Source organism: Drosophila novamexicana, unplaced genomic scaffold (assembly GCF_003285875.2).
Source record: "Drosophila novamexicana strain 15010-1031.04,08,12 unplaced genomic scaffold, DnovRS2.1 tig00000974-arrow-arrow-pilon, whole genome shotgun sequence".
In the NCBI taxonomy this organism is placed as follows: domain Eukaryota; kingdom Metazoa; phylum Arthropoda; class Insecta; order Diptera; family Drosophilidae; genus Drosophila; species Drosophila novamexicana.
In genome coordinates, this window is record NW_020824834.1 from 1,990,838 (window position 1) to 2,016,935 (window position 26,098).

At 41.1% G+C, this 26,098-nt stretch overlaps 1 protein-coding gene across 1 annotated transcript; it reads left to right on the forward strand.

Annotated features, from left to right (window-relative positions):
• Nucleotides 1-13,735: 13,735 nt before the first annotated feature.
• LOC115765496 (protein nubbin) lies at nt 13,736-25,701 on the forward strand. The gene is made up of 4 exons (XM_030709105.1): nt 13,736-14,218; nt 19,927-19,971; nt 23,291-25,009; nt 25,587-25,701. The coding sequence occupies exons 1-3, from the start codon at nt 14,089-14,091 to the stop codon at nt 24,916-24,918; spliced, it is 1,803 nt and encodes a 600-aa protein (XP_030564965.1). The 5' UTR covers nt 13,736-14,088; the 3' UTR covers nt 24,919-25,009; nt 25,587-25,701.
• Nucleotides 25,702-26,098: the final 397 nt, after the last annotated feature.

A 26,098-nucleotide genomic window follows, 5' to 3' on the forward strand; every position in this document is an offset into this window, starting at 1 on the left:
TGTTATTGCAATTATATTGCGGATAATTACCATGACTAATGCCAGGCGGCAAGGGGGGCAAGAGGAGCAGTAGGTGGAGGAGTAGGAGGCGGCGGGCGAATAATGCTATGAATAATACGAACAACAACAACAACAACAACAGCAAGAGCTAGAGCAAGAGCAAGAGTCGTAGCAACAGGTATGTTGATTCCAGGTGCAGCTAAGATTTATGTGAAAACAAGAAGCAAATTTTGTATTCCTAAGAGCTGCGATTGCGGCTAAGCTGAGCTTATTTATTAGAATATAGAGCAAGCACTCAAGCGTGAGCTAAATATTTATAAATAAATTAATATAAATTATTATAAAATAATATAAAATAATAAACATTCTATTTGAGCAGCACTATGTTGAATAAAATATATAACACAATCTAATCATAATGAATTATAATAATAAATAATTAATTGCCAATATATAAAATTATATAATATATATGGCTAATAATATAATAAAATATAAAACAAAATAAAAAAAATCAATTTAAGAAAAAAAGATTAAATGAAACAATAATAATATTATGCAAAACAATATAAAATATAAAATATTATTATATAATATAATTAAATTCTGCAAAAATAAATTAAATATAATATAATAAAAATTAATATAATAGGGCAAAAGCTAGCTAAGTTAAAATTTATAAAAAACTATTAAAAATTCGATTAAATTATTTATTAAAAAAAATATATATATTAGTTTGATGTGCAAAAAATAGATTTAATTTATTTAGAAATTATATTAAAAATTATTATTATTTTAGTTAATTTTAATTTTAGAAACAGTTTTATCTATTTCAATAATTGTTATATATTTGCCAATTTTTGTATAAAATATTTTAATGTAAATCTCAAAAATTGCAAATTTTTAGACAAAAAACTATTTAAATTAAATTATTTTATTTACCTTATTAGAGTCTAGGATTTCAGTTTCAAAATTTCTCTTTCACATTTCACAAGAAATATGAACTCGATATTGATTGATTGGAAGCATATTGGCTTGCATAGTCTTAATCCCCCCGCCCCCACCCCCATCCACCCCTCCTGCAACCTGTCAGCATGAAATTGCACTTTCCTGCTTCGCAATCTTGAAGCCCGTCGGCTTCTTTTCCGATTGAGCGCATCGGAAAACACTTTCCCATGCAAATGATTCAATGATTTTTTGCATAAGATTGGCCTAAAGAGTCCTAAGCAGGCTGGGAAAGTGACGGGACGAGAGCCTAGGGGCCATGCAGCAGAACAATGCCTCACCTGCAAAGGCCGGGCCAAGGGCAGGTAGTTCGAAACAAGACAAAAAAGAGAACGCAAACGGGAAGGGGGACAAGAACAAGGACAAGAACAAGGACGACTTTTACTGTCGCTTGACATTACTCACACTCGACTGAGGCGTAGCCCGAAATGGATGTGGAACTCATTTCGCATTATCCCATTCAGAAGCAGCTCATTATTATTTATTATTATTCTTAACATTTGTGCACTTTGAATATGCAGCAAGGTGCGCTGCGGGCCAAGGGACGTGGGAATGTAAACAACTTTGCCAAAATGTTCCGACTTTTTCTTTCGATTTGGCCAAAGATTTACCTCTGCAGCCCCTACTCTGAGCCAAGTGTAGACGAATTTAAACGAAATTTAATTGTATTTTGGCCAAAGGCAAAGATTGCGATTACAATGCCGACGCAGGAAGCTACCCTTCCCAGACCAGGCCCAAAAACAACTGCGTGGGCCCATTCTCCAGCTCCAGCGAGCGGATATTGAGCCAATAATTTGATTGTCTGGTGTTTGTAATTGAAAAAAACTGAGAAAAGAATTCGAAAGGAAGCGTAGCTCAGACATAAGTCGACTTTTGTTGCCCTATTAAAATGGTATAGTTCGAGAATAGGCAACCTTTCCCTTGGATTGGACATCAAATGTGCTCTGTTTGAATGTGATAAATGTGAATAATGTGAGGTAGTCTAAAATGATGCAAGGCAAGAACAACAAATCAAATGAATGATTAGGCAACTTTTCCTAACTATAAAGTTAATTGATAATACTAGGAAAATCATATTAACTAGATTTTGGGTATATATATGGGAATATATATGTTGATAGGATTTAAGCATATCGAAAGGGAAAGGGATTTCTTTGGCATCTTAAACATTTTAGACATTTGTCTTTCGCAGATCTGTGTGAATTGTGTAGCTCGACCAGTTCCTCCCATAGAGCTATATAATATAGTATTATGATCTTGATACGATTTGGCTCAAATGGAAACAGCTTAGTTTAATTAAGAATGTCACGGTTTTGCTCAAGTTATGTTGAAGACAAAAAAGGTTGTTCATAGAATTAGTTAATTGTCGACCAATTGTTCCTATATGATATGTTTATTCGATGTTGATAAGACTTGGCATATATATTGGCAGCATAGTGAAACTTATAAATGTCGAGTTTTGGACGAGATATAGTAAGAAACAAAGAAGTTTTTCATACAAGAAACGACTTTGTGAGCGAACTTTACTATGGCAGCTATATGCTATAGTAGTCCGATCGGGCTTATTGTGATATATGTGGAAAAGGAGCCTGGGAAAAGTTGCAAGACACTTGCTTCAAGACTGAGAAACTAGTTCGCAGAGAAACGCACAGACGCACAGACAGAAGGAAGGCTAAAGCTTCATCAACTCGGCTCTTGATGTTGATCTGGAATATATACACCTTATCGCGCCGTAAAGGAGATATCCTTCAACTCAAAACATAACCCTTTTCCGAATAGTTCCCTTTTCAACTAAATGAAATAAAGTTCACAAGTTCTTAAATAAAGAAATTACTCAAAAAAAAAAAACAATGTATTCGCTTCAGTTGCGATTCTAGAGAATCTTTGTAATATTTCTTGCTAGCTTACCCAACACTTTTTAGCACACTCTTTCACTCCAGATTCCTCTCCCCCCCCCCTTCCCCCCTCTTGGGCAACATATAATTATGCACTTAACACATATCTTGGCTAAGCATCTAAATTAAATTTATGGAGCAACAGCAACAACAATGTTTCCAGTGGAAACGTTATATAAATAATAATTTTCATGTTTCAGGGCTCATTAATTTGGCTTGTTAACAAATTTTTGCAGATACATTTTCCACATAGCCAGACAAATGTTGAGGAAAAACGCAAAGCAGAAGAAGAAGAAGAAGAAGGGCAGCGGCAGAAATATAAATAAAAATAATACAAAACGGAAAAACAGCTGAAAAACATTTGCATGCCTTTCACTTTGTCGAAAACGAAATGGAAATGGAAATGAAAATGGGAAAAATGGAAAATTTGTCGCAAATTACTTTCACTCGACTCGGGTTACGCGCGCGGGGAAGGGGCAGGGGAGGGGGGGGGGGGGTTGTCCGACAAAACGGAAGTCCGTTCGCTGTTGACAGAATCCTTTCACTACATCCCCCGCCCCCCCTATGTCACTCCACCCCCCTCCCGTCAGCAACTGCTGCATGTTTGCATGTCAAATTCGATTTCAATACAAACAGAGAGAGGCAGCTGCCGACCCGCAGCCAGCCACAAGCCTTTCCGTGCAGAGCAGCGGCAACAACAGAAAAGTGAAAGGATGCAAAGGATTTGGGCTAAAGAAGGGAGTTGCGGGGGTTGCGCGGGTAGCGGGGGGCACTAGCCAAAAGATGCTGTGACTATGGAACGCCTTTAATGATGATAAATGCGCAGGCGAAGTTCCGCCACATTTAGCGACAGAAATCACAAACTCTCAAGCGAAAGAGTGCCAGAGAGAGGGAGAGAGCGAGAGGGAAAGGGAGAGAGGGAGAGGTAACCCTAGCACGCGGGGATTGGGTTACACAACAAACAAAAACGCGGGGCGCATGCGCCGCACGCTCTTCGGGCCACGGCAAGGGGTGCGGGTAGGGGAAACTCTTTTAAGCATATGTCAAAGGTGCGTTGAGCACGCGTTCGCTTCTTTTTTTTTTTACTTTCAATGATATCTGCAGCTACATTATATATTAGATACATTTTATCGCTGTGATTGCCAAAACTCAAACCGCACCCCTTTTTTATACCCTTGCAGAGGGTATTCTAATTTTGCCGTGAAATGTGTAACGCATAGCAGGAGACATCTCCGAACCCATAAGGTATATATATTCTTGATCAGCATCAACAGCCGAGTCGATCTAGCCATGTCCGTCTCTCCGTCTGTCTGTTTCTATGCGAACTGGTCTCTCAGTTTTAATGAAACTTTGCAGAAGTTCCTCTTTCTGTTGCACGCAGCACATATGTGAAAACCAGCTGGATCGGACCACTATATCATATAGCTGCCATAGGAACGATCGGTCGAAAATTAAGTTTTTGTATGAAGAAACATTTTGTTTTTTAAGATATCTCGGTCAAACTCGGGATTTATTAGTTTTACTATACTACTCATATATATGCAAAATCCTATTAAGATCGGACCACTATATCATATAGCTGCCATAGGAACGATCGGTCGAAAACTAGGTTTTTGATTAAAAACCTTTATTTATTATTTTACCAAGATATCTTGCCCAAACTCGGCATTAACTATTTTCCCTGTGCTTCTTAGATACGGGCAAAGCACTGCAAGCATTATGAAAAGTTTGGGTCTGCAAGGGTATTAGATGTTCGGCGTGCCGAAGATAGGCTTTCTTTAGCCCACCTTGCCAGCCATTTTTAACGATCCTCCGATTTTGTATTTCCCATTTTTGCTTATCACTTTTAAAGCGAAGCTCTGAATGCAAAATAGGGTTGAAAAATTGTTTAGACTCTCCTCCCTCGGCCATTCCCACCCCTTTTGGCTGGCAAGGCGCACAAAAATCGACAGCTGCAATAGAATTTCGTTAGATTTTACAATTTTTCTTTCGATTTTTGCGCGCAAATTTTCAGCGGGTAAAAACTAATTGATTGAAAAATGTTTGGGAAAAAATAGAAAAAAATCGAGGCACGAAATCCGCTTAAATGACATTTTAACCTCTTCAAAAAATTCGTAACGTATTTATTGATGCCTGCATAAAAAACGAGTTTATTCTCGGAACAAAAAAATCCATTTGAAAATGGTGGAAAAATGAAAAGCCATTAAAAAAGTTGCGGGTAGGGAACTGGAAAATGTTTAATGTTCCACGAAAATACTAGCATATTTTATATAAATCACAATATAAATAGTAAAGTTATGCTGCAAGTAATGTACATACCAAATTTCGTAGTTGCCGCACTTGTAGTTCCCGAGTTCCATGGGGTTAACATTGTAACTGCAAATATATAAACAGATGCACATATTACATTGAAAGCGAAGCTAATGTTAACGGACGTTAATTATATTATTTGTGAATGCGTTTAAAAGCCAATTACGATAATTGTATACAATCTAAATTCAATTTATGCACAGTTCATATTAGATAAAGCCAAGTTTAAAGCAGGGTTAACGCCTTCGACTTAGTTAAGCCCCCCTACCCCCTTCCCCCCTTCTCCTATTGGTCAGCCCGTAATTATTGCATTTTCTACACATTTTCACTCAATTTCCAGACTTTTGCATTTAATCAAATATACAAAAAAACAATTAAATACTAAATATATGTATTTAATATGAATTTACGCAATTGCCGCTGCTTTTATTTCAATTGCGCTCTGCTTGGGCCAAATAACTGCAATTACAAAACGCACGAAGCGCGCACAAAGCAAATGTGCAAAATACAAAAAACAACAAAACAACAAAACAACGGCTAACGTCACGAGCCGCTGCACCTGCGCATGCAAAACGCGTGAGCAGAGCGAGAGAGCGAGGCAGAGAGAGAGAGAGATCTGCCTGGCACGAAATTTATGCAAACGAGCAGCGAAGTGTAGAAAGGCGTGTAATGCGCGCGCGAAAGACAGAGCGAGTGGGCTGGAGAGAGAGAGCGAGAGAGAGAGGGGAGTTGGCAGAGCAAGTAGCGACGTCGACGTCGACGCATCGCACAAATTAAATGCGCTAATTGCGTAGTGAACGGCAGTGTGTGGATTGTGCGGGGGCAGAGGGAAGCGGGAGGGGGCAGCATATGCAAAGGCTGCTGCTGCTGCTGCTGCTTGCGTGTGGGGCGCGCATTAAACAGAGCACGAGAGCGACTGCCGCTATTTAAATGAGCGCCGCTCAGTTGCAAAGCTGTGAGCTTTTGCAAGCACAAGCGTGTGTGTGTGTGTGTGCATATGTTATGCTTGGCCTGACGACTGGTACATGCATTGGGCGGGCATTGCGTGCGTGTGCGTGCGTGTACGTCTGTGTGTGTGTGTGTTGACAAAAGAGAGCCAAAGATCTATGTGCTGGCAATAAATTGCGCTCTTCGACAATAGCAGCAAGTGTCAATGGGCAAACAAATCGCCAATCACAATGCGAGAGCGATCATCGTTTTGATGCGCACTGTGTTACAGTTACTTTACTTTACTTTTATTTTTTTTTGTGTGACCGTTACGCAGCGGGACTCTGTGACTGACAATGCCAAAATGGCACTTGGTGCATTTGGTTTGCATTGTTCTTGCGCAAGCTGCGCTTCCCACGCTGCAGCTACTGCAATTCTCTATCTCTCTGTGTGTGTGTGTGTACTTACACCTGGCCAAAGGACATTCATTTTGATGCTGCAGGTTGGCCTTTTGATGTGCGCTCAGGTCTTTTGGTACTTAATTAAAACCCAAAACTGACATCAGATTTATGGCCGCTCTCGCTCTCTCTCTCTCTCTCTCTCGCTCGCTCGCTCTGCTGCTGCCTGGCCATGATTTTGGGTGGCACTTCCTCGTAATTCTTCAATTCTTCAGCTCGTACTCCCCCTTTGCTGTCAAACGTTAAAACATCTAATATTTTCATCGCTTTTGTTTGTTTCTTTCACCTTGTTGTTGTTGTGTTTGCTTTTTCTTGATCTCTGCTTCTGTCTTACGGCAATTCGTGTTGCATTATCCTTGGCGGCGCATCCTTCAGAAGATCTTCGATGAGCTCAGGTTGCGCAACAGGCGGCGTTCGAGTCTCTGCGTTCAGCGAAGCGAGAAATTGCTCAACAAAATACCGCAAGTTCAGAGATTTTGGCAAAAATACCAAAGACTTGTCAAGGATATGTCAAGGATGTCTTAGATATAGATTATATGCCTACATAATAAAATTAGTTTTCAATTTTCTTTGTTTTTTTCTCATCGGACAAACTTTCTTCTTGCTTAACAAGCCCCTCACAGGACCCTCACAGGACCCTACCAGGACCCTCCACAGGACACTCTCAAGCTGCCAATTTTTGCACTTGAAAACTGCCAAAATCGAATAATTATTTCCATATGAGCTGCTGCTCAAGTACAATTCAGAAATACCAGGACATGGAAACATATCCTGCCGTTCGTTTAGGCAACGCTTCAACGCCTTTTTGGCGCTGAAAATCATTTGCACATTTTCACACACAGCTTTTCCGGACGCACTTCAGCCAATCCTTGGCCGGGTACGGAATGAGGCTTCTGGTGTTTGCGCATGTCCCCCGGGAGGCAGGGCGGTAGACAGGAGTGAGTGAGGCGGGAGGGGAGGGCGACATATTAAAATGAAATCCACACGTAGCACAGTTTTTTATTATGTAAATCAACCCCCTTTTTTTATGGGCTTATCATATATGCGCAGCTTATTCAAATGGCGGTCGTAAAAAAAGGGTTGCTGTGATTTCAAAGGAGAGGGGGCAGCGCTGAGGGGGTTGAGGGGCTCATTCATAATGCTGGCTTATGTAAATGCCAACCCTTTTGGGCAGATAACACGACTGCGCTTTGATTGGCCCACACATAATTCATGCAAAGCACAAAAAACTAACAAAATGGCTTTTCTCACTCTCTCACTCTCTCTCTCTCACTCTCTTCGCAGCTGGCTTTAAAGTTGATAAGGTGGCCAAAAGCGAGGACACAAATATGCGCGATGTCAGCGCTAATCAGCGACACATGGAACAGGACGAACGGACCAGGAACAATGACGACAAGGACATTGGGCGGCGCGTGGCGTCGCTTGGCAACAATTGTGCGTCCTTACACATGAAAAACGAAGTCGAGTCAGAGCGCAATCAAAGGACGCGGGCGCGAGCGGAGCTCCATGAACATTTTGGCAAGGCTGGCGGCGCAAAGGATGTGCACGATTTGGAGATGTGCTTCAAGCGGCAGCCACAAAATGGTGAGTACTCACAAAGGCGTTAAGATTAAAGACGAGGAACCACTCGGAATTTCTAATTCGAAGAGAAAGTATGAGTGAGAGCAATAGCAAGAGCTTGAAGAAATCGCATATTCTTACGCTCAGATTATAGATGAAAGTCCATTATCTTGGCTTATAATAACAAAAGAATCATCCACTTTCACAATCAACCCATTGAACTCGGGAATTCTAAGAGCTAGAGCATACAAATTTGTTATGTAGCTTTAACTAGACCAAAGACTAAGTATTAAACGAGTTAACTAAGGTTAACTCTCAGTTTGAATTTCATCTGATATCTTACAAGGGAACTCCTTAAATTGCATACGAGCTGTCATATAAGCTCATCATTTATACGCGAAGCTTTTAACAAGTTTCACATTCAAATCAATTCCTTCTCCCTAAATGAAATCCAAAAATAATTTTTAGCGATAAAAATCACATTTTTGTCAGCAAATTTGAGCATTTGTCAAATATTTGGCATCAGGGTGCAATTTAGCAGCCCTTTTTCTACATGAACTCAACCCCTGTGTGCCAGTGTGTGTGTGTGCGAGTGTGTGTGTGCGTGTGTGTTAATTAAATTTGTCCCTTAGTCTAATCAGCTGTTAAGCATCTTAAGCCCAAACACAAAAACTGCTGCACAAATTTAATTTGGCATTTCTAATGAAAAGTTGGTAAAAGACAAAGTTTGGTTTTTGTGCATAACTCGAGAATTCTGAGAGCTAGATAGATGCAACTTGATATCTAGGTTTTTGACTAGCTTCTACAGCTTGAAAGTACTTCACTTTTTGGATGCCTTACCCTATTTGCCGTAGAATTGCAAAAGAACTGCAGTTTCTTATGTACAGCCTTGGGCTTTGGTATTTAAACATTTTTTTAGGCCATATTCAAGTGCTCAAATTTTCATAAAGATCGCACTGGAGAGAGCCGAGTTACGTTAGGTTTCTATGCCTAAAATTGAATATGGTGCAGCCTCGCGCTCGCATTTGTTTTCTGGCAAGATGCTGTGCATCATTTTACAGCATAAATTGTGTGTTTTGGTGTTTTACATACCCTACAGTTTGCTGGCGCGTAGCTCGTATAACAGTTTTTGGATTCGGCTTTGTTTGGGTAACATGATGAAGCACCGCAGCGCGACACGACGTTGACATTCAATGACGTCTAGAGTTTTATTTATGTCCTTACAAATACAGTTGCTGCCTTTATTTTTTTTTCGTTTTGGGTAAAAAACGAGGCAAATCAATTGCCTCGTTGTCTGCGCGGCTCGATAAGGAAATGTCCTTAAAAAAAAAAACACACAGAATAAGAAGTGAAATAAGGCTGAAAACAAAGAAAGGTAACGAGCGGCAGTTGCTCGAAAGGAACACGGTTACGGTTCACGCATTTGACACCCCTCGCAAGAACACTTGGGCAGGACACTCTCTCGCTCTCTCTCTCTCTCTCTCAGGTAGCCTCTCGCCCCTCGCCCCTCCACACCTCTGCCCTCCTCATGTCTTATCGCATATGCATATATTTTGCTTCTTTTCCCGTTTTCCGACCTACCCCCACTGCAGTTTTTCGGCTCTTTTTTAATGCAATTTTTTGCATGAAAATTTCTGTTTTCCTTTGCCCATATTTTATTTATTTTTTTCATTCCGCGGGGTTGATTTTTTTGGGCAACTTTTACTTCCCAGATTCCCAAATTTTTTTAATTGCGTTTTTTCTTATTTTTTTTTTGGTTTTTTTTTTGGGTTTTTGATTTATTTTCGCAGCTCTTGAGAGTTCGTTTGGCAATTTTTAGCTAGATTTTTCTCACGAGTTTTAAGGTAAAAGACAAACAAAAATAAATCTTAAATCTCTGGGCTAGATTAAGAAGAAGTGTTTATTAATGAGACAATATTCTGGGTTGGTTTATTCTTTTTTGGAATTTTTTGGTAGATATTTAAGCTTGAGGGTAGCAAAAAAAAATATAAAAATAAAGCAAAGGAAATGCTGAGAGAAATTCAAAACTTAGAAAATATGAGATATATTTTTCTTAGTTTTTTTTTTTTTGGTATGAAAAGAATGGATTTTATTATTATAAAAATATTTAATTAAATAAAATATTGAGAATTTCGTGAATATAAAAAATAAATACAAATAAATTTGTAGCTGAGATAAAAGTACAAAATTTTGCTAAAATTGAAATGAAATAAATTTGATTTAATTTAAATATTATTCGCACTATATTTGAAACTAATACGCCCGCCTGACTGACTAACAGATTTTGAGGGGTATATATATATATCTATATACATATATATTCTCTTATATCTTCCTTCGCTTTCCTCTGGGCTTGCTCCATTTCCCTCAAGCTTTCATTAATTTCTTTGACTTTCTCATGATTTGGGCTCTGTTTCTTCCTCTCCCAATCATATATCCCAATCGCTGTTAGGAAATCACTTGAGATTCTCTACGCACTTGCCACATTTATGGGCAGTTAAAAGCAGAAGACAGAGGCAGGAGCTCGGAGCTCGGAATAGTTGCATGTACGCAGACCCGAATCGCTTTATGGCTTCATTAGACATTTCACTTTTAGGCACACGAATTTCCTTTTCATTTTCATTTACTTTTTTTAGTTGAAGTTTTAGTTTTTCCCTTTTCTTTTATTTTTTTAATATTTTCCGGCTGGCTCAATAAAATGCGTACGAACGAAACTCTGGCTTTATGATCTTTGCCTACATTGACTTAACCAATTCTCGGCAATGAGCGAGTTTTACGAGGCCAAAGGCCGAAAGGCCGAAAGGGCAAGGACGTTGCCCAAATAGTTAGCATATTTTCTATGAAAGGGTCAAAAGTCAAAGGCTCGAGCTCTGTCTCTATACGCTTTTTAGCGCATCCTTGTGAACGTGAGAGCCGGTCAGAACCAGTAGCCGAGGGGGGCGCGACTTTTGTGCCCAATTAACATGTTGTCAATCTGCTCAGCATCCTTTATAGGTGTACAGGGTATGCGCGGCGCACAAAACCTATCTGTACACGTCTTTTTTATGATTTACGTGGAAATCGCCGCAATTTACAGTCGCAGAGACGCGCGCATCGTAAAAAACGCAAGCAGCGCAAAAACAACACAACTACCAAGCAGTCGGGGACGACTTGAAGATACCCTGTAAATGACAAATAGCTGGGAAATGCAATAGAGTGAAAATAGTTTGAGTATAAGCAACAACTCTTGACTTTGGATTGCGAATGCCGTGTAATTTGTGAGATTTTTTTAAATTTTATAAAAAAGTGCACATATATTTATGGCCACAGTTGTACTACAGTGGCTGACTGTGTGTTAGATCGGGCATTAAATGAGGTATTTTTTATAATCCTTGACTTGTCATACATATGCCACACTCTCTCATATCCTCTAGCCATAAGTTAACAATTACAGGGTATCTATGAGTTGGTCTAGCGTAGCCTGAGACCCCTGCTAGACACTCTAGGTGGTTATCGGTGTGACGGAAGCGTTGCGCCTTTGGGCGTTAATTTCTGCGGCAGGACAAATGCATTTTGTACAATTTCATTTACCTGACGAGCTGCACTTTTGACTTTTTATGACTTTGTAACAATTTTTTATGATTTCGTTTTTCTTTTGGCCATAAAAAATTGTGCATCTTTTACCTGCTGCAAGTTGGTTTTTTATTTTCGCTTTATATGTACAGATACATGTATCTGAAAGATACATTTTTTTTTCGGTCACCTTGAAATTTGACTTTTCGTTATAATTTGTTTGGGTCTCTCTTTTTGTTGTCTATTCGGAAGTTTTCCGGGAATAATTTGCTGTATAAAATTGGGTCTTTTCTCACAGGGAAAACCGAATAATTTTCGAAATAATTTTCTTGATTTGTGAAAAGTTGAAAAGTTAACAGAAGAAAATTGTCTATCTATTTTCTATACGAGCTCAGTTTTTTTGGGATTTCAATTTTAAAGTACCTATTTTAAATTTTTAAAATATATAAGGAAATCAAAGTAATTTATAAGTTTTGTTAGAAATGATACTAAAGCATTTTCAACAATTTATATATATTTATTTAAAATAAAATAAAAAAGAAATCAAAATAATAAACGAATTGCCACAAGAAGCGAGCAGGAACCAGCTCGGCCGGGGAGAGGGGCGCCTTGTCGAGAGTTGAAGGGAGGAAGGGGAGGAGGGGGCGGGAGGTAGGGTAGCAGGACGACGTCTGCATAGCGCGCAGCATACAGCACATGTGTGCATAAATGAATGGCAAATAAATGCGAGAGCATAGAAGAACAAGAAGAACAAAGAGCCAAACGACGAGGCAGACGACAATGGGCACGGCTCAAAGCTGCAGTCGACGTCGCCGCGACGCAGCTTTAAAATATTTTTACATAGCCCGCACACACGCACGCACACACACACGCACACACACGCGCGCATAGTCGTTCGTATTTTGAGGCGTGTGCGCCAATCATAAAATAATATGCATACACACACAGACGCGCACACAGCGTCGCAGTCGACGCCAACGCCATTTGAAAGCTAAATTTAAATTTTAAGCCACACCCCAAACAAGCGCACGCATACTGCACAGGCACAGACACACACACGCACACGCACACATACAGACAATGGAGCCCAACGAACGGCAGCCGAGCCGCAACAAAACGAACGCTGCTGAGCCCCCCCCCCCCCCCCCACACACCCTACTCCACCTCACACACACACACACACAAGACATTGTAGTAAAATTTTAAAACGTATAAAATGTTGGAGCAGGCAGCACACACACACACAAGCACACGCACACAGGCGCGCTCACTCTCACGCTCACATTCACGCTCACACTCACGCTCACGCTCGCTCTCTCGCTGAACGCGCTCAAACTGCAAACGCAGTCTCACTCACTCACCAACACACACACACACACACACACAGGCAAGCGCTCATTTCTCCACGCAGCGAATGAGATTGAATGTGGAACGCGTTTCTAACAGGCATTCAAACCTAGAACGGTAAATAATGAGTGAGCGTGCGCACGCACACACACGTGCTTGAAGCGAGCGAGAGCGAGAGAGACCGCGCGCTTTCGTTCGTTAAGCTCACACGACACACACACACAGGCTTTTTTTTTGTGATTTGGAGCCAAGTGCAGTTGGCGCGCCGACGTGAAACCAGTTAAACGCGTTGACTCTGCTGAAGCACATCGTGCCGCTCGTCGTGTGTGTGTTTTTTAACAGCAGCAATAAATAGCTAAAAAAAAAAACATAAAGCGCAAACGTTCGTTTTTTTAGAGGCAAACAACCCTTACCGCTGGGGGTGGCAAGAGCCAGAGAAACTTCCCCTGATTTTTGGGCGCAAAAACACAAATTCTTAGCTCAAAACTCGCACTCAAACAAAGTCAATGCCGGCTGTGCAAGGCATTGAGTAAGAGAGAGAGAGAGAGAGAGAGAGCGAGACAAAGACAACATTTGCCAAGCAGCAGCAGTGCACGTCTATCAACAGCAACAGCAACAGCAGCAACATCATCAACAACAACATCATTATCGTCATCGCAATTTTCATCATCATCATCATCAGCAGCAGCAGCAGCAGCAGCAGCAGGCGAGCGGCCTAGCGTTTATCCATCAGATACAAGAGCCGAGAGTCGTCCTGGCGCATCGCAACGCTTCTGCCGCTGTCAGTTTCAAGCGAAACACGAACGCGTTTGGACGCAGGCCGGCGCACAAAAAAAAACAAAATTTATAGCGAAAATAATCTAAAAGCAAACAATCAAACATTTAAGTAGACAAACAGCCAGTGTTGTGCAGTGCAAGTGTTGCAAAACAACGCCAAGCTTCTGACAATTAGAAAGTGCTATAAAGAACATATACCAAGCGCAAAAGATAACAATCCTAATATATATATATATATACACTATCAGATTGTGAAAATGGTTATGTCGGAGCTACATTGGCGAACAGCTAGTCCCGAGGATAATAACAATTCCTTGAAGCATGATCTATTGAAAGGCAACAACAACAGCGCTCGAGACGCTGCCGTGCACATGATGCAGAATCGATGTAAGTTTCAGATAAAAACTATTACTCAAATAGAGAATATTTTTGGGAAATTAAATGATAAGAGTTTCGCATTTGTAGAACAATATTTCATTGGACTCTTAATGAGTTTCCAGGAATCTATAGAATTTCTGTAAGAACTATATTTTGTATATATTTTTGATGAAAAGTTTCAACAATTTGTAGAAATATTTTGGGTATATTTTGTATACTTTTTGATTACTTGCAATACAAATTCCATAAGATTTAAATCTTACTAGAATTTCTCAAAGATTATTCAAATCTCTCTCTTCTAATATATTAGAAACTATTCCAATGAATTATTTTATTGAAATAAAATAAATCAACTTTTATTGGGCTCAAGAAATAAACAGAATCTTTCTTGCTGTAGGGAAATTCTTGCCATAATCCAATTGCAACTTTTTCTATTTATTTATGGTATTATATATTTATTTAGCATAGTTTCTGTATATATTTAAGAAACTGTTTGATCTATTAAATATTTATATAAAATATTTGTAGATATTATAAATAATTATATAAACAATTCCCATGTGAAGTTAAAAGTCTGATTCACAGTCAGATCTACGAATTCAAAATTTCGCTCATGCGTAAGCTCCTTGATATTGTTATTAATTAATGCATTTGATTTAAGTATTAGTATTACTAATCGAATTGCTTATTATTATAATGACTGGCTGACAGCCAAAGCAGAGCCACCCACCAGCTGCAACGGCTCGACTTGAGGCGCAGGTGTGCCTGTCATAAATAAATATCACAGTTTTCCCCATCCTCAAACCCCCCTCCTCCCTTCCCCCTCCTCCCTACGGACGGCGCGACCCACTTAAGCGCGCACTTGCTGTCGTGCCAAGCACAGAACTACTCAACTACAACTAACTGACGAACACTGGTCATAAAAAAAAAACAACAAAAAATAAATAAATTTATTAAAGACGCATTTCTTACACAATTCGAGTAAAATGACCATGTAACTGGCGAAGCCTCTTGTAAACAATACGATTTTTAGTTGCTTATCAGGCGTGATAAATAAAATACGTAAATGCGTTGTATACATTGTACAACACTGGCCAACGAATGTGGGCTAACTAGTGTTGTAAGTAATTGCAGAGATTGTAGTTTCATTGCAATTGAGATGAGATCGTGAAGATATAGTTTCTTAAAGGATATGGTATATATATAAACTCTATATATTTGCTGCTGACTGTTTTATATAACACTAAAGTCTTCGAATCTTCTAGTATAGTATGCTTAATATCTTCATGTTACATAACACTGGCAGCAGCAAGTAGTTAGACATTCTGGCTTGATGAGAATAAACGACAAGTCGGGCATATCGTATTATGCAATATAGTTATATAATATGCTATATGGCATACTCGATATGAACTATATAGTTAAATCTTATAAGATATAAAAAGTCCCTTTAGAAAACTCCATAAATTAAGGGCTTGTGAAATTGGGCAGCATTCGGTTGATTCATATAATTAATAACAGAAAATGATGATGGATTGTTAATGTACGAATTGAATGGGTCATAGATAGATTATATGTATATCAAGTGCCATTTGCCACTAATATCTCAAGTACAGCTTTTTTTTCTTTCTTTTTACAAATATATGTCTTAAGTTTTGCCGTAAGCCGAATGCCTTCTTATCGTGGCAACCGATTAAATATGTCCGAGTCCCATGATTTCCATATACACGCGGTTATCTTGGCTCTCTTGATATATATTTTTTTTCAGTGCGCTTATCTCCAGGCACACCTGCACCAGAACGAAATGAACGAAAAACGAGAAAGCAAGGCTATCTTCGGCACGCCGAAGATCTAATACCCTTGCAGACCCAAACTTTTCATAATGCTTGCAGTGCTTTGCCCGTATCTAAGATGCACAGGGAAAAGAGTTAATGCCGAGTTTGGACAAGATAAAGGTTTATAATCAAAAACCTAGTTTTCGAACGATCGTTCCTATGGCAGCTATATGATATAGTGGTCCGATCTTAATAGGATTTTGCATATATATGAGAAGTATAGTAGAACTAATAAATTTCGAGTTTGGTCGAGATATCATGAAAAACAAAAAGTTTTTTCATACAACAACTTACTTTTCGACCGATCGTTCCTATGGCAGCTATATGATATAGTGGTCCGATCCAGCTGGTTTTCACGTATGTGCTGCGTGCAACAGAAAGAGGGACTTCTGCAAAGTTTCATTAAAACTGAGAGACTAGTTCGCATAGAAACAGACAGACGGACAGACGAACATGGCTCTATCGACCCGGCTGTTGATGCTGATCAGGAATATATATAGTTTATGGGGTCGAAGGAGATGTCTCCTGCTATGCGTTACACATTTCACGACAAAATTATAACACCCTCTGCAAGGGTATAAAAAAAGTAATGAAATAGGACTACACGTAATGCTGCTCCAAAAAGTTCTTGGTAAACAAATTTCGTCATAGTCCGACGCAAAAGAAATCGAAAAAAAGAAACAAAACTGCGTTGATTACAATAAATAAAACGTTCGACAATAAGTTTTAAATTAATATGCTTAGATTTATTTCGACCGATTGACGACAACATGTCGATTATTTTTAGCCGTGATCGTCATATGAGCTCATAACCGGACGATAACGCTCAACTAGAAGAACAAGAGTATGAAGAATTAGTACAAGGCTAATTTCTGTTATCGTCGATTAGGTGAACTGGTCAAGAAAGAGGGCGTGTGCTTTTTTTTATGGCCAGTTCCAAGAAGTAGGCCCAATAAAAAGCAAAAAAAAAAAAAATACAGCTAAACAGAAGAAAAATTATCGATTAATTTTTGGTTATCGTTGCGGAAATCGACTTCCGTTGCAGAAGCTGCTCTCCCTCTCTCTCTCTCTCCCTTTCTCCCTGTCTCTCTGTTTGTTTTGCTACGCATATACGCACAAAGCAAAGGGCACAAGAAGCTGCCGCACGCACAGCTACGGCGGGGTCAAGAGTTCAAGACACGCAGCTTCCGACGACGAGTCAATCGATAGCCATATTCAGTCTGCGCACGTGATGTGCCACACACAGACACACACTCACACACACTCACACACTCACACACACTCACACACTCACACACACAATCAGGCTACACCCACACTCACCCACACACACACACACACACAGCTGTCGAGGTCATTGACTAATTGTGCAAAAGTATCTCTCCTTTTGCACGCTTGCCTCAGTCCTGCTATTTTAGCTTTATTCCAGCTAAATTTGGCTGTTTTCTGGCGTGTGCTATTTTTAGCTGTTTTGGCTGCTTTTTGGCAACTTTATGCGCCACTTATTCAGCTATTTTTAGCTTTTTATTCAATTAGTCAGGCTCGTCGCCTCAGGCTCTCTCCCTCCATCTCTCCCTCCCACTCTCTCTCTCTCTCTCTCTCTCTCTCTCTCTCTCTCTCTCTCTCTCTCTCTCTCTCTCTGTCTTTCTCTCTCTCTCGCTCTCTCTCATTTAAAGTCACCCGCTGCGTTTTTCGTATGCTTTTCGTCTGCGGTTTTTGCATTTGTTCAAATGTTTGGCCTCGAAATTTTTAATTCGTTTTCCGTCAAATATTGCGCTTTTCCGATTTTCCGCAGTTTTTGACCCGCTGCGCGACACGCATTACAACCACCCCCCTCCCCCTACCCCCCCTCACCGTGCTGGCAGCGGGGGTGGCTTTTCAAAATGAGCTGCATAATTTATGTGGCATTTTAACGCGCAGTTTTTGTTGCTGTTGAAAATTAGTTTGGCTCGCCGAGGCCTTAAGTGCCAGCGCCTTGATTGGGTTAGCTCAGGCAACGGCACGGGGTAGGGGTAGGGGTAGGGGTACGTGGCAGTGGCAGTGGCTCCGGGGGCAGGGGTAGGTCCAAGGCGCAGGCATACACGTTTTCACGGCACATATGCCACATATCGGCATAGATCTGAGATATCTTTCCTTCTCCTTCCACATTTTCTGTTGCCACTTGAGTGGACGAGTTCTTGAATTGCTGCTGAAGTGTGGCAGCAGCAACAACAACAACAACAACAGTTGTCGCTTAATTAGTCAACGAAAAGGCGAGAGAAAAGTGTGCCAGAAGCGCGTGCGTGTGTGTGTGTGTGTGTGTGACAACAGTTGGGCAACATCTTGGGAGAAATGTAAAACTGAACTAAGCATAACTCGAGAACTATTGAAGCTAGATGAACAGACTTTGGTATGCTGCTTCTTGTAGAGTATATACAAGTTTTGTCTTTGACATTTTCTATATACTCTATATAGAAGTCGAGTTACAACCGAAAATAGTGCGCTTACTAAAGCAAATTCTCATATCTGAGCGATCTCAAATGAACTTGCATCAGAAATATCTGAAAGATCTCTGAAACGTTATATAAGACACTCCAGTTTATTTATATTTATGTATATATAATAAAATACATAATCTTTTTTATTAAGAAAAACACGCTCTGTGGGCATTCCCTGGCCCATTCAGTCTAATTTATGCCCACACTTGGCCAAAAAAGATTAACGGCGTTTACTTTATGAGCACTCGATAAGAACTGTTTCGAATTAACAAATCAGCTAGTCGGAATTTATGGCAGCTAGAAAATTGTCATTCTTGTTGCAATAAATAGGATTGTTAAAGGAATCGCTCAGATATGAGAGAATTTTCTCTAAAACTCGGTTTCTATAAGGGTTATATAGGTGCTGCTTAGGAGAAAACTTGTATATAGTCTAAGAGAAGCTGCATACCAAAGTCTGTTTATCTAGTTGATATAGTTCTCGAGTTATGCTTGGTTCAACTTTGAATTCTTCCCATGTTGTTGTGGGCCTTAATTGTCGCACAATAAGATCTCTTCTATTGTTCAAACTCAACATTATGCTTTGACATTCATAGGACTGCATTAGTTTCGGTTAAAACTCGGCTTCTATCTAGAGTATATAGAAACTGCTTAAGAAAAAACTTCTATATACTCTACCCGTAGCTGCATACCAAAGTCTGTTTAACTAGTTGATATAGTTCTCGAGTTATGCTTAGTTTTACCCATAAAATTATGAGCCTTATTTATCGCATAATTAGATTTCTTCTACTATTCAAACTTAACATTATGCCTTGTCTGTCATGAGACTCTATTTTATTGGCATTTCGTATAGACCAAGATTAGTTACATTCACGTTTTCCCTTGCTGCCCGGAAAAACCTATGGATTAGTCATTCGATTACCATAAAAAATGTTGCTAAAAAACGAGTTGCAGTTGCGAGTTGCATGCAACAGACATTTTCCTTCCAATCGAACTCAGACTCATAAATTGGCCAGCAGAGACCGAGTTGAGTTGAGGACGCGCCCCAATTGTGCCCATAAAATGCACTCAACGAAATATATACACAAATTCAAATTGTGTGTGGAGAAGGGGTGAAGGGAGAGGGGGGGGGGGGGGCTACAGACAGTGTGTACCAGGTGCTGGCCATAAAAATATCCTTTAATGCAGCAGCGTGTCCTGTCTGCGGCCATTTGGTCAGTTAGCTAAAACGTATCGAATATCGATTCAGCTTCCCCCCTCTCCCCTCTACCCTCTCTGTCGCACTCCTTTGCTCAGTTTATGCCTGATACGTGCTGTCGCCTGCTGCTGGCTGCCTAAAATTAAGAAGTTTTCCACGACTAACCGATGCATTTTCCCCATTTTCTCCCCCTCTCTCTCTCTCTTGCAGATATCAGCCGACTGTCGCGTTCGCCGTCGCCGCTGCAATCGAACGGTAAGTGCTTTACTTGAATACACTTTCAGCTCTTTAAAGTCGCAACCGAAGCCGAAGTCTCATTAGGGAACAAGTCGAGGCATCAGCTGTTGTCCGAGCATTCAGGATTTGTCCACTTGGAAAACATCTGCCCAAAGATGAGACAATAAAATACGTTTGGAAAATGCGAGGTTCGAGGTTTGAGCTGCCGAAGCAACCCTTGCAATCAAAACTGCGCGCTCGCCGGCCACGCGCTGTGCCCAGGGTTAGGGCTTAGGGTTTCCATTTCCATTCTCAATATGTCTATTTAGGGTTAGGGCTAGGGCTAGGGTTACGCATTGTGCAAAGTTAGGGGAACTGTAACTCAACAATGGCTGTCAAAACTTTTGTCGCACACGAGCCTGTGATTTAGTAGGGCTGAGAGCGGCCAAAAGTGTTGGGGGTAACTCTGGCTGTATCTTTAAGTTGATTTTGATGTCTTATTAAATGGTTTTGCTTTCTTGCTGGTTTAACACAGCTTCTTGAGTGCGCGTGCATTAGCTGACAATTGTCAGTGTCATTTGGGGGCGTGGCCAATTGTCTGCTCTAGGGTTGTCATCGAAATTGTCGGGGCGTACACTAATTGCCACCGGGCAGGAATCTATCTTTAAATAGATACTTGTTTAAATTTGACTTTTTGGTATTCATGGCTGCGCATTATTATTCATAGCTCGTTATTTTGTGTGTCTGAACTGCGTAAAATTTGCAATTCACACTTTACAAATTTCATGGCAACAACATCGTCATCATCATCATCATCAGCATCAACAACAACATCATCATCATCATCATCTTTATCAAATACCATGCATATGTATATTTAGCACGCCCACGTTCCGAACTTCGTTAGTCACGGCTTGGTCCAGGGTCCAGAGCTCCTGGACCTTTTTTTCTTTTTTCTCTTTTATATTATTGACAGCATTTCGCTTGATTTGAATTCTCACATGTGTGTGTGAGTGTGTGGGACCCAGTTGCTGTGATTTCTTGCGCTCCCTTTTTTCGTTTTTGCTACCGAATGAACACATATTTACATATATTTTATGCAAAAATTATGCCGTTATGCACGAGTGTGGGAGCTGTGGACGTATGTGTGCAAGTCAAACTGACCATTTGGCTTTTTTATTGGTTGGCCAAAAAAGCAGGGGCGTCCCTTTAAGGGGGGGACAACTACCCAACTACCTGAAGTACAGCAGGAACCTTTATATTTCGCCCAGTTTTGTAAACTATTTCCGGCCTGATATCTCTCTTAATAACAAAGCTAACTATTGTAACTCGACTTCTGGAAGAGATATCAACCTGCAATTTGCACTATAATTCAGACAACAATTCAATTAACAATTTTCCACTGTAAAGTACTATCCGTAGTTAGACCAACCTATTGTAACCCAGCTGTTGCTTGAGCTAGACTTTCCAAATTTTTGTTATCTATTTTAGCAACTAAGAACCCCCGTTAAATGCTTTGCCTAAGCCACTGCGTTCAGTTCTTCACACAACACATACAAATCGAATTTGCACATCATCTGAATACCAAATGGCCGCACGTAGCCTTAACAGAAATTTACTCTGCCGCAGCAGCCGCAGCAGCAGATGACTGTGAGGCACCCACTCGTTCGAATAAGTCATCAAATTCACGTAGCATCCACCACCAGCCGGAGCCACAAGTCATAAAGTAGCCTCCTCTGTGGCCAAACATATGCAAAAATTGTTGCTGTTGTTGTTGTTGTTGTTGGGCCTGAGACTGGACACAGCTGACTGACCAGTTGGTTGCCAGGATGTGGCCATGGGAAATTGGCAAAATCGAAATGCCACAATTGAGATTTTAATAGAAGCGTGTGTGCGAGGGAGATTGGGGCTCTACTTCAAAGGGGCTGCTATTGAAAAGGGTTTGCAACTTTTGATTGCCGGGCAAAAGTTTAGCCTAAGAAAAAAAATGAACTGACGCATTTAAATATTATTGCAAATCAATTGAGTGGTCCCCCCTTCCCCGCTTCCCCTCATTGACTACGCCTTTGTGCAAATAAAATGCATAGAAATAGCAAATTTATACAAATCGCTGGCCGCAGCATTTGAAATGCTAAAATGGCACTCGAGAGCAGCAGCCAAAATGAAAAGAAAACACGAGAATTCCATTTGATGTACTGTTGCGCAACGTATGTGGCCGAAAGGTAAACTAACTATGTAAACTATGAGCCGAGTTGTGGGAGGGGCGTGCCTGGGTGGCTGTAGAAAACCCTTCTTGCAGAATACGAGACGCGCTTGTGTGGGCCTGCAAAAGCCTTTCACCCACAACAAAAGCCAACGGACTATGAAATTGTATCGAAAATTATGCAAACACATTCCGGTCTATGTTAAAGTTATGCAAAGGACATTCCGGCCTGGGTTGATGGGGTGTTTAGTAGATGTTTAATTTGGCTGAGGCGGGCTTCGATGTCTTTAATCGATTCGTAAATAGTTTTTTTAAAAAGTTGTGAGTGGTTTTTTCTTTAGCTAGAGAAAGGTCTAAAAAGCTGCTGTTCCATGTGCTTGTATAGAAGGGGTCGCTGATGGATTCTTTGTCATTCAGACCTTTCATCTTGGTCTTTTCTGAGAACTAGTTCTTTGTAGTCCTACATGGTGTTCCATTAGTTGCAGTTCATTTTGCTCTCACAAGGTTGCTCCACAAGAAGGTTGCTCTACAAGTTTTATAAGAAATAGTTCAGAGTGGGTTATTTGAACTAGTTCTTGATTGGTATTACATGGTGTTCCATTAGAACTAGTTGTTTTTGATCCGACATGGTGTTCATTAGAACTAGTTCACAGTGGGTTATTAGAACTAGTTCTTTGTTGACTTAAATGGTGTAAATTTGAATTAGTTCTTTCTTGATTTTACATAGCATTCCATTAGAACTAGTTCATTTTGGTCTGACATATTGGTTCATTAGAACTAGTTTTTTTTGTACATGGTGTACCATTAGAACTTTTTTTTTAAATAACATGGTTTTTTACAAGAACTAGTTCAAAGTGGGTTATTTGAACTAGATCCATTTTGGGCTTACTTTGCGTTCCAATAGAACCAGTTCTCTTAATGGAACTATTTTTTTCTATCTTCTATAACAATATAAATTCTTTCTAGTATCAAAATTTTTTAGCGCAATAGGTTTATAAGCTATTTTGCAAATTGCTTCAGAAGTTCTTCAAATCTCGAACTAGTTCAATTTCCTTCAAGTTTCCAGCGTGACTTTAGCTCTGCCCCAACTTGCATTCCCCCTTCGGACATAAACAATTGCTGCAATATTTCTCTTCCTCTCTCTCCGCTTTGCAGCTTCGGATTGCGATGACAACAACTCGAGCGTGGGCACTTCCAGCGATCGCTGTCGATCGCCCCTGAGTCCGGCTCTGTCGCTGCAGCAGGCGAAGCGACAGCTGCTCGCGATGCAGCCGCATCCGGCGCACCACCACCAGCATCACACGAATCATCACACGAATCACCATCACCATCACCATCAGCAGCAGCAGCAGCAGCAGCAGGTGTACAAGCTGGAGCAGCCGGACGAGGATTACGATGATGCCAATGGCGGCGCCCTCAATCTGACCAGCGACAATTCGCGACACAGCACTCAATCGCCGGCGAATTCGGTCAAGTCAACGGCTGCCACGCCTCCCAGTCAGTTGGCTGCCCCGCCGCCCATTTCGCCCGTGCTGCCACCCAACGTGGGCACGCCCACCACAATGGCAGCGGCGGCGGCGGCAGCGGCAGCTGTCGCCACGAGCGTGGCCAGCGGCATGCAGCCGCTGCTCGCGCTGCCCGGGCTGTCCTCGCCGCAGGCGCAATTCGCCGCGGCCGCCGGCCTCGGGCTGAATAATCCGCTGCTGGCGGGCTCCATTTCGCCGCAGGACTTCGCCCAGTTCCAGCAGCTGCTGCAGCAGCGACAGGTGGCGCTGCAGCAGCAGTTCAACAGCTATATGGAGCTGTTGCGCAGCGGCTCGCTGGGCCTGCCGCAGGACGATCCCGCGCTGGCGACACAGGTGGCCGCGGCCCAGTTCCTCATGCAGAGCCAGATGCAGGCGCTCGCTCAGGCCACGCAGCAGCTGCAGACGCTGCAGAAGCAGCAGGAATCGCTCTCGCTCTGTAAATCGCCGCTGCTGCAGCCGCGCAGCTCGACGCCGCATGCACGCAGTCCGGCGCCGGTGCGCAGTCCGGCCAGCTCGCCGCAGTCGCAGCAGGCGTCGCATCATCCGCTGCAGATAACGCCGCCCAATTCGGCGGCCAGCCTCAAGCTGAGCGGCATGCTCACGCCCAGCACGCCCACCAGCGGCACTCACAATCACAATCACAGCCAGACGCCGCAGCCGAAGACTGTGGCCAGCGCGGCGGCGGCGCGTGCCGCGGGCGAGCCCTCGCCGGAGGAGACCACCGATCTGGAGGAGCTGGAGCAGTTCGCCAAGACGTTCAAGCAGCGTCGCATCAAGCTCGGCTTCACCCAGGGCGATGTCGGCCTAGCCATGGGCAAGCTCTATGGCAACGATTTCTCCCAGACGACCATCTCGCGCTTCGAGGCTCTCAATCTCAGCTTCAAGAACATGTGCAAGCTGAAGCCGCTGCTGCAAAAATGGCTGGACGATGCCGATCGCACCATTCAGGCCACCGGCGGCGTTTTCGATCCGGCCGCGCTGCAGGCGACGGTCAGCACGCCAGAGATCATTGGAAGGCGGCGCAAGAAGCGCACCTCGATTGAGACCACGATTCGCGGTGCCCTGGAGAAGGCCTTCATGGCCAACCAGAAGCCCACCTCCGAGGAGATCAGCCAGCTGGCCGATCGCCTCGGCATGGAGAAGGAGGTGGTGCGCGTCTGGTTCTGCAATCGCCGCCAGAAGGAGAAGCGCATCAATCCCTCGCTCGACAGCCCCACCGGCGCTGACGATGACGAGTCGCCCTACATGCTCCACTAGAGCTGGCGCAACTCTAAGATTGGGACACAGACAGTGCAATGTGCGCAGACCATAAAAAAACAAAGCGCACAGCTTAACTAACTAGAAGCAGGTGTGTAACAAATAATAATATTCATATCAATACATAATTGTATGATATATTATAGAATATAATATATAATATATACAAATAATACAGTTAATATTTAAAATAATATTATATGACACAGAGAATATTACATTTTTTAGCAAATGTTTTCGATTGGCTTTTCCCCTAGTGTATATTATAATTTGGAAAGATGAACCAAGAACTAGTTCAATTTAACATATGAGTATGCATACAGTAGCTTTCTACACATGAACTAGTTAAAAAAAATGGTTCCAAAGAACATTTTTTTACTAATATTTGAATTTGAAAAATTTTAGTCACAATTTTTTATTCAAAAGAAACTTGAAATATAAAAAAAAAAGAAAATAAAAAAATATTTTATAAATAATTTTATATTATGAAAATATATATTTTGTAATATAAAAATTTCTTATTTTTAAAAATAGTTTTGATTTAATTTTTATATTATTTTTTCTATGTATATTATTATTATTTTTTATTTTATATATATATATTATATATTATATATTTTACATATTTTTTCTTACTAAATTTTCGCTCACTTTGCTCTTCTTTGCAGGTTTAAAGTCGCAAAACACATTAAATATTAGCATAAATTTTAACTATGATTCGGTTTCAAGAACCAATCACACACACGCACACACACGCACACCCACACACATACACACGCATGTGGCTCTGTGTTTTGTTTTATGTTAACTATTATTGGTATTTATTATAACAAATAAAATATATATATATAAAAAAAAAGTACTTGCATAAGAAAAGTAGCGCAAAAATGTCGCTGCTCAAGTGAACGTTGCCTTTGAACTGGAACTTGTTCACTTGAACACCAACATTTTACACCGCAAATTTCATGCAATTGCCCACTGTGCGCGCACTGTGGGCAAATGTATTCAATTTGTTGTAATAAAAATATCCGGTTCTACACGGCGTATGATTAATATTTAAGTAAAGCTTAGCCTAAGACGTCTTTCTGTGTAGATTCAAGTCAGTAAAAAAACAGTTTCTAGCGAATAATTTCACTAACAAAATAATAAAAACATATAAAAAGGAAGAATTATTTTAAAA

Coding starts and splice junctions, on each gene's coding strand:
- LOC115765496 (XM_030709105.1), top strand. CDS start 14,089: ATGGTTATGTCGGAGCTACATTGGCGAACAGCTAGTCCCGAGGATAAT. Junction 14,219..19,926: donor GCACATGATGCAGAATCGAT/GTAAGTTTCAGA, acceptor TCTCTCTTGCAG/ATATCAGCCGACTGTCGCGT. Junction 19,972..23,290: donor GTCGCCGCTGCAATCGAACG/GTAAGTGCTTTA, acceptor TCCGCTTTGCAG/CTTCGGATTGCGATGACAAC.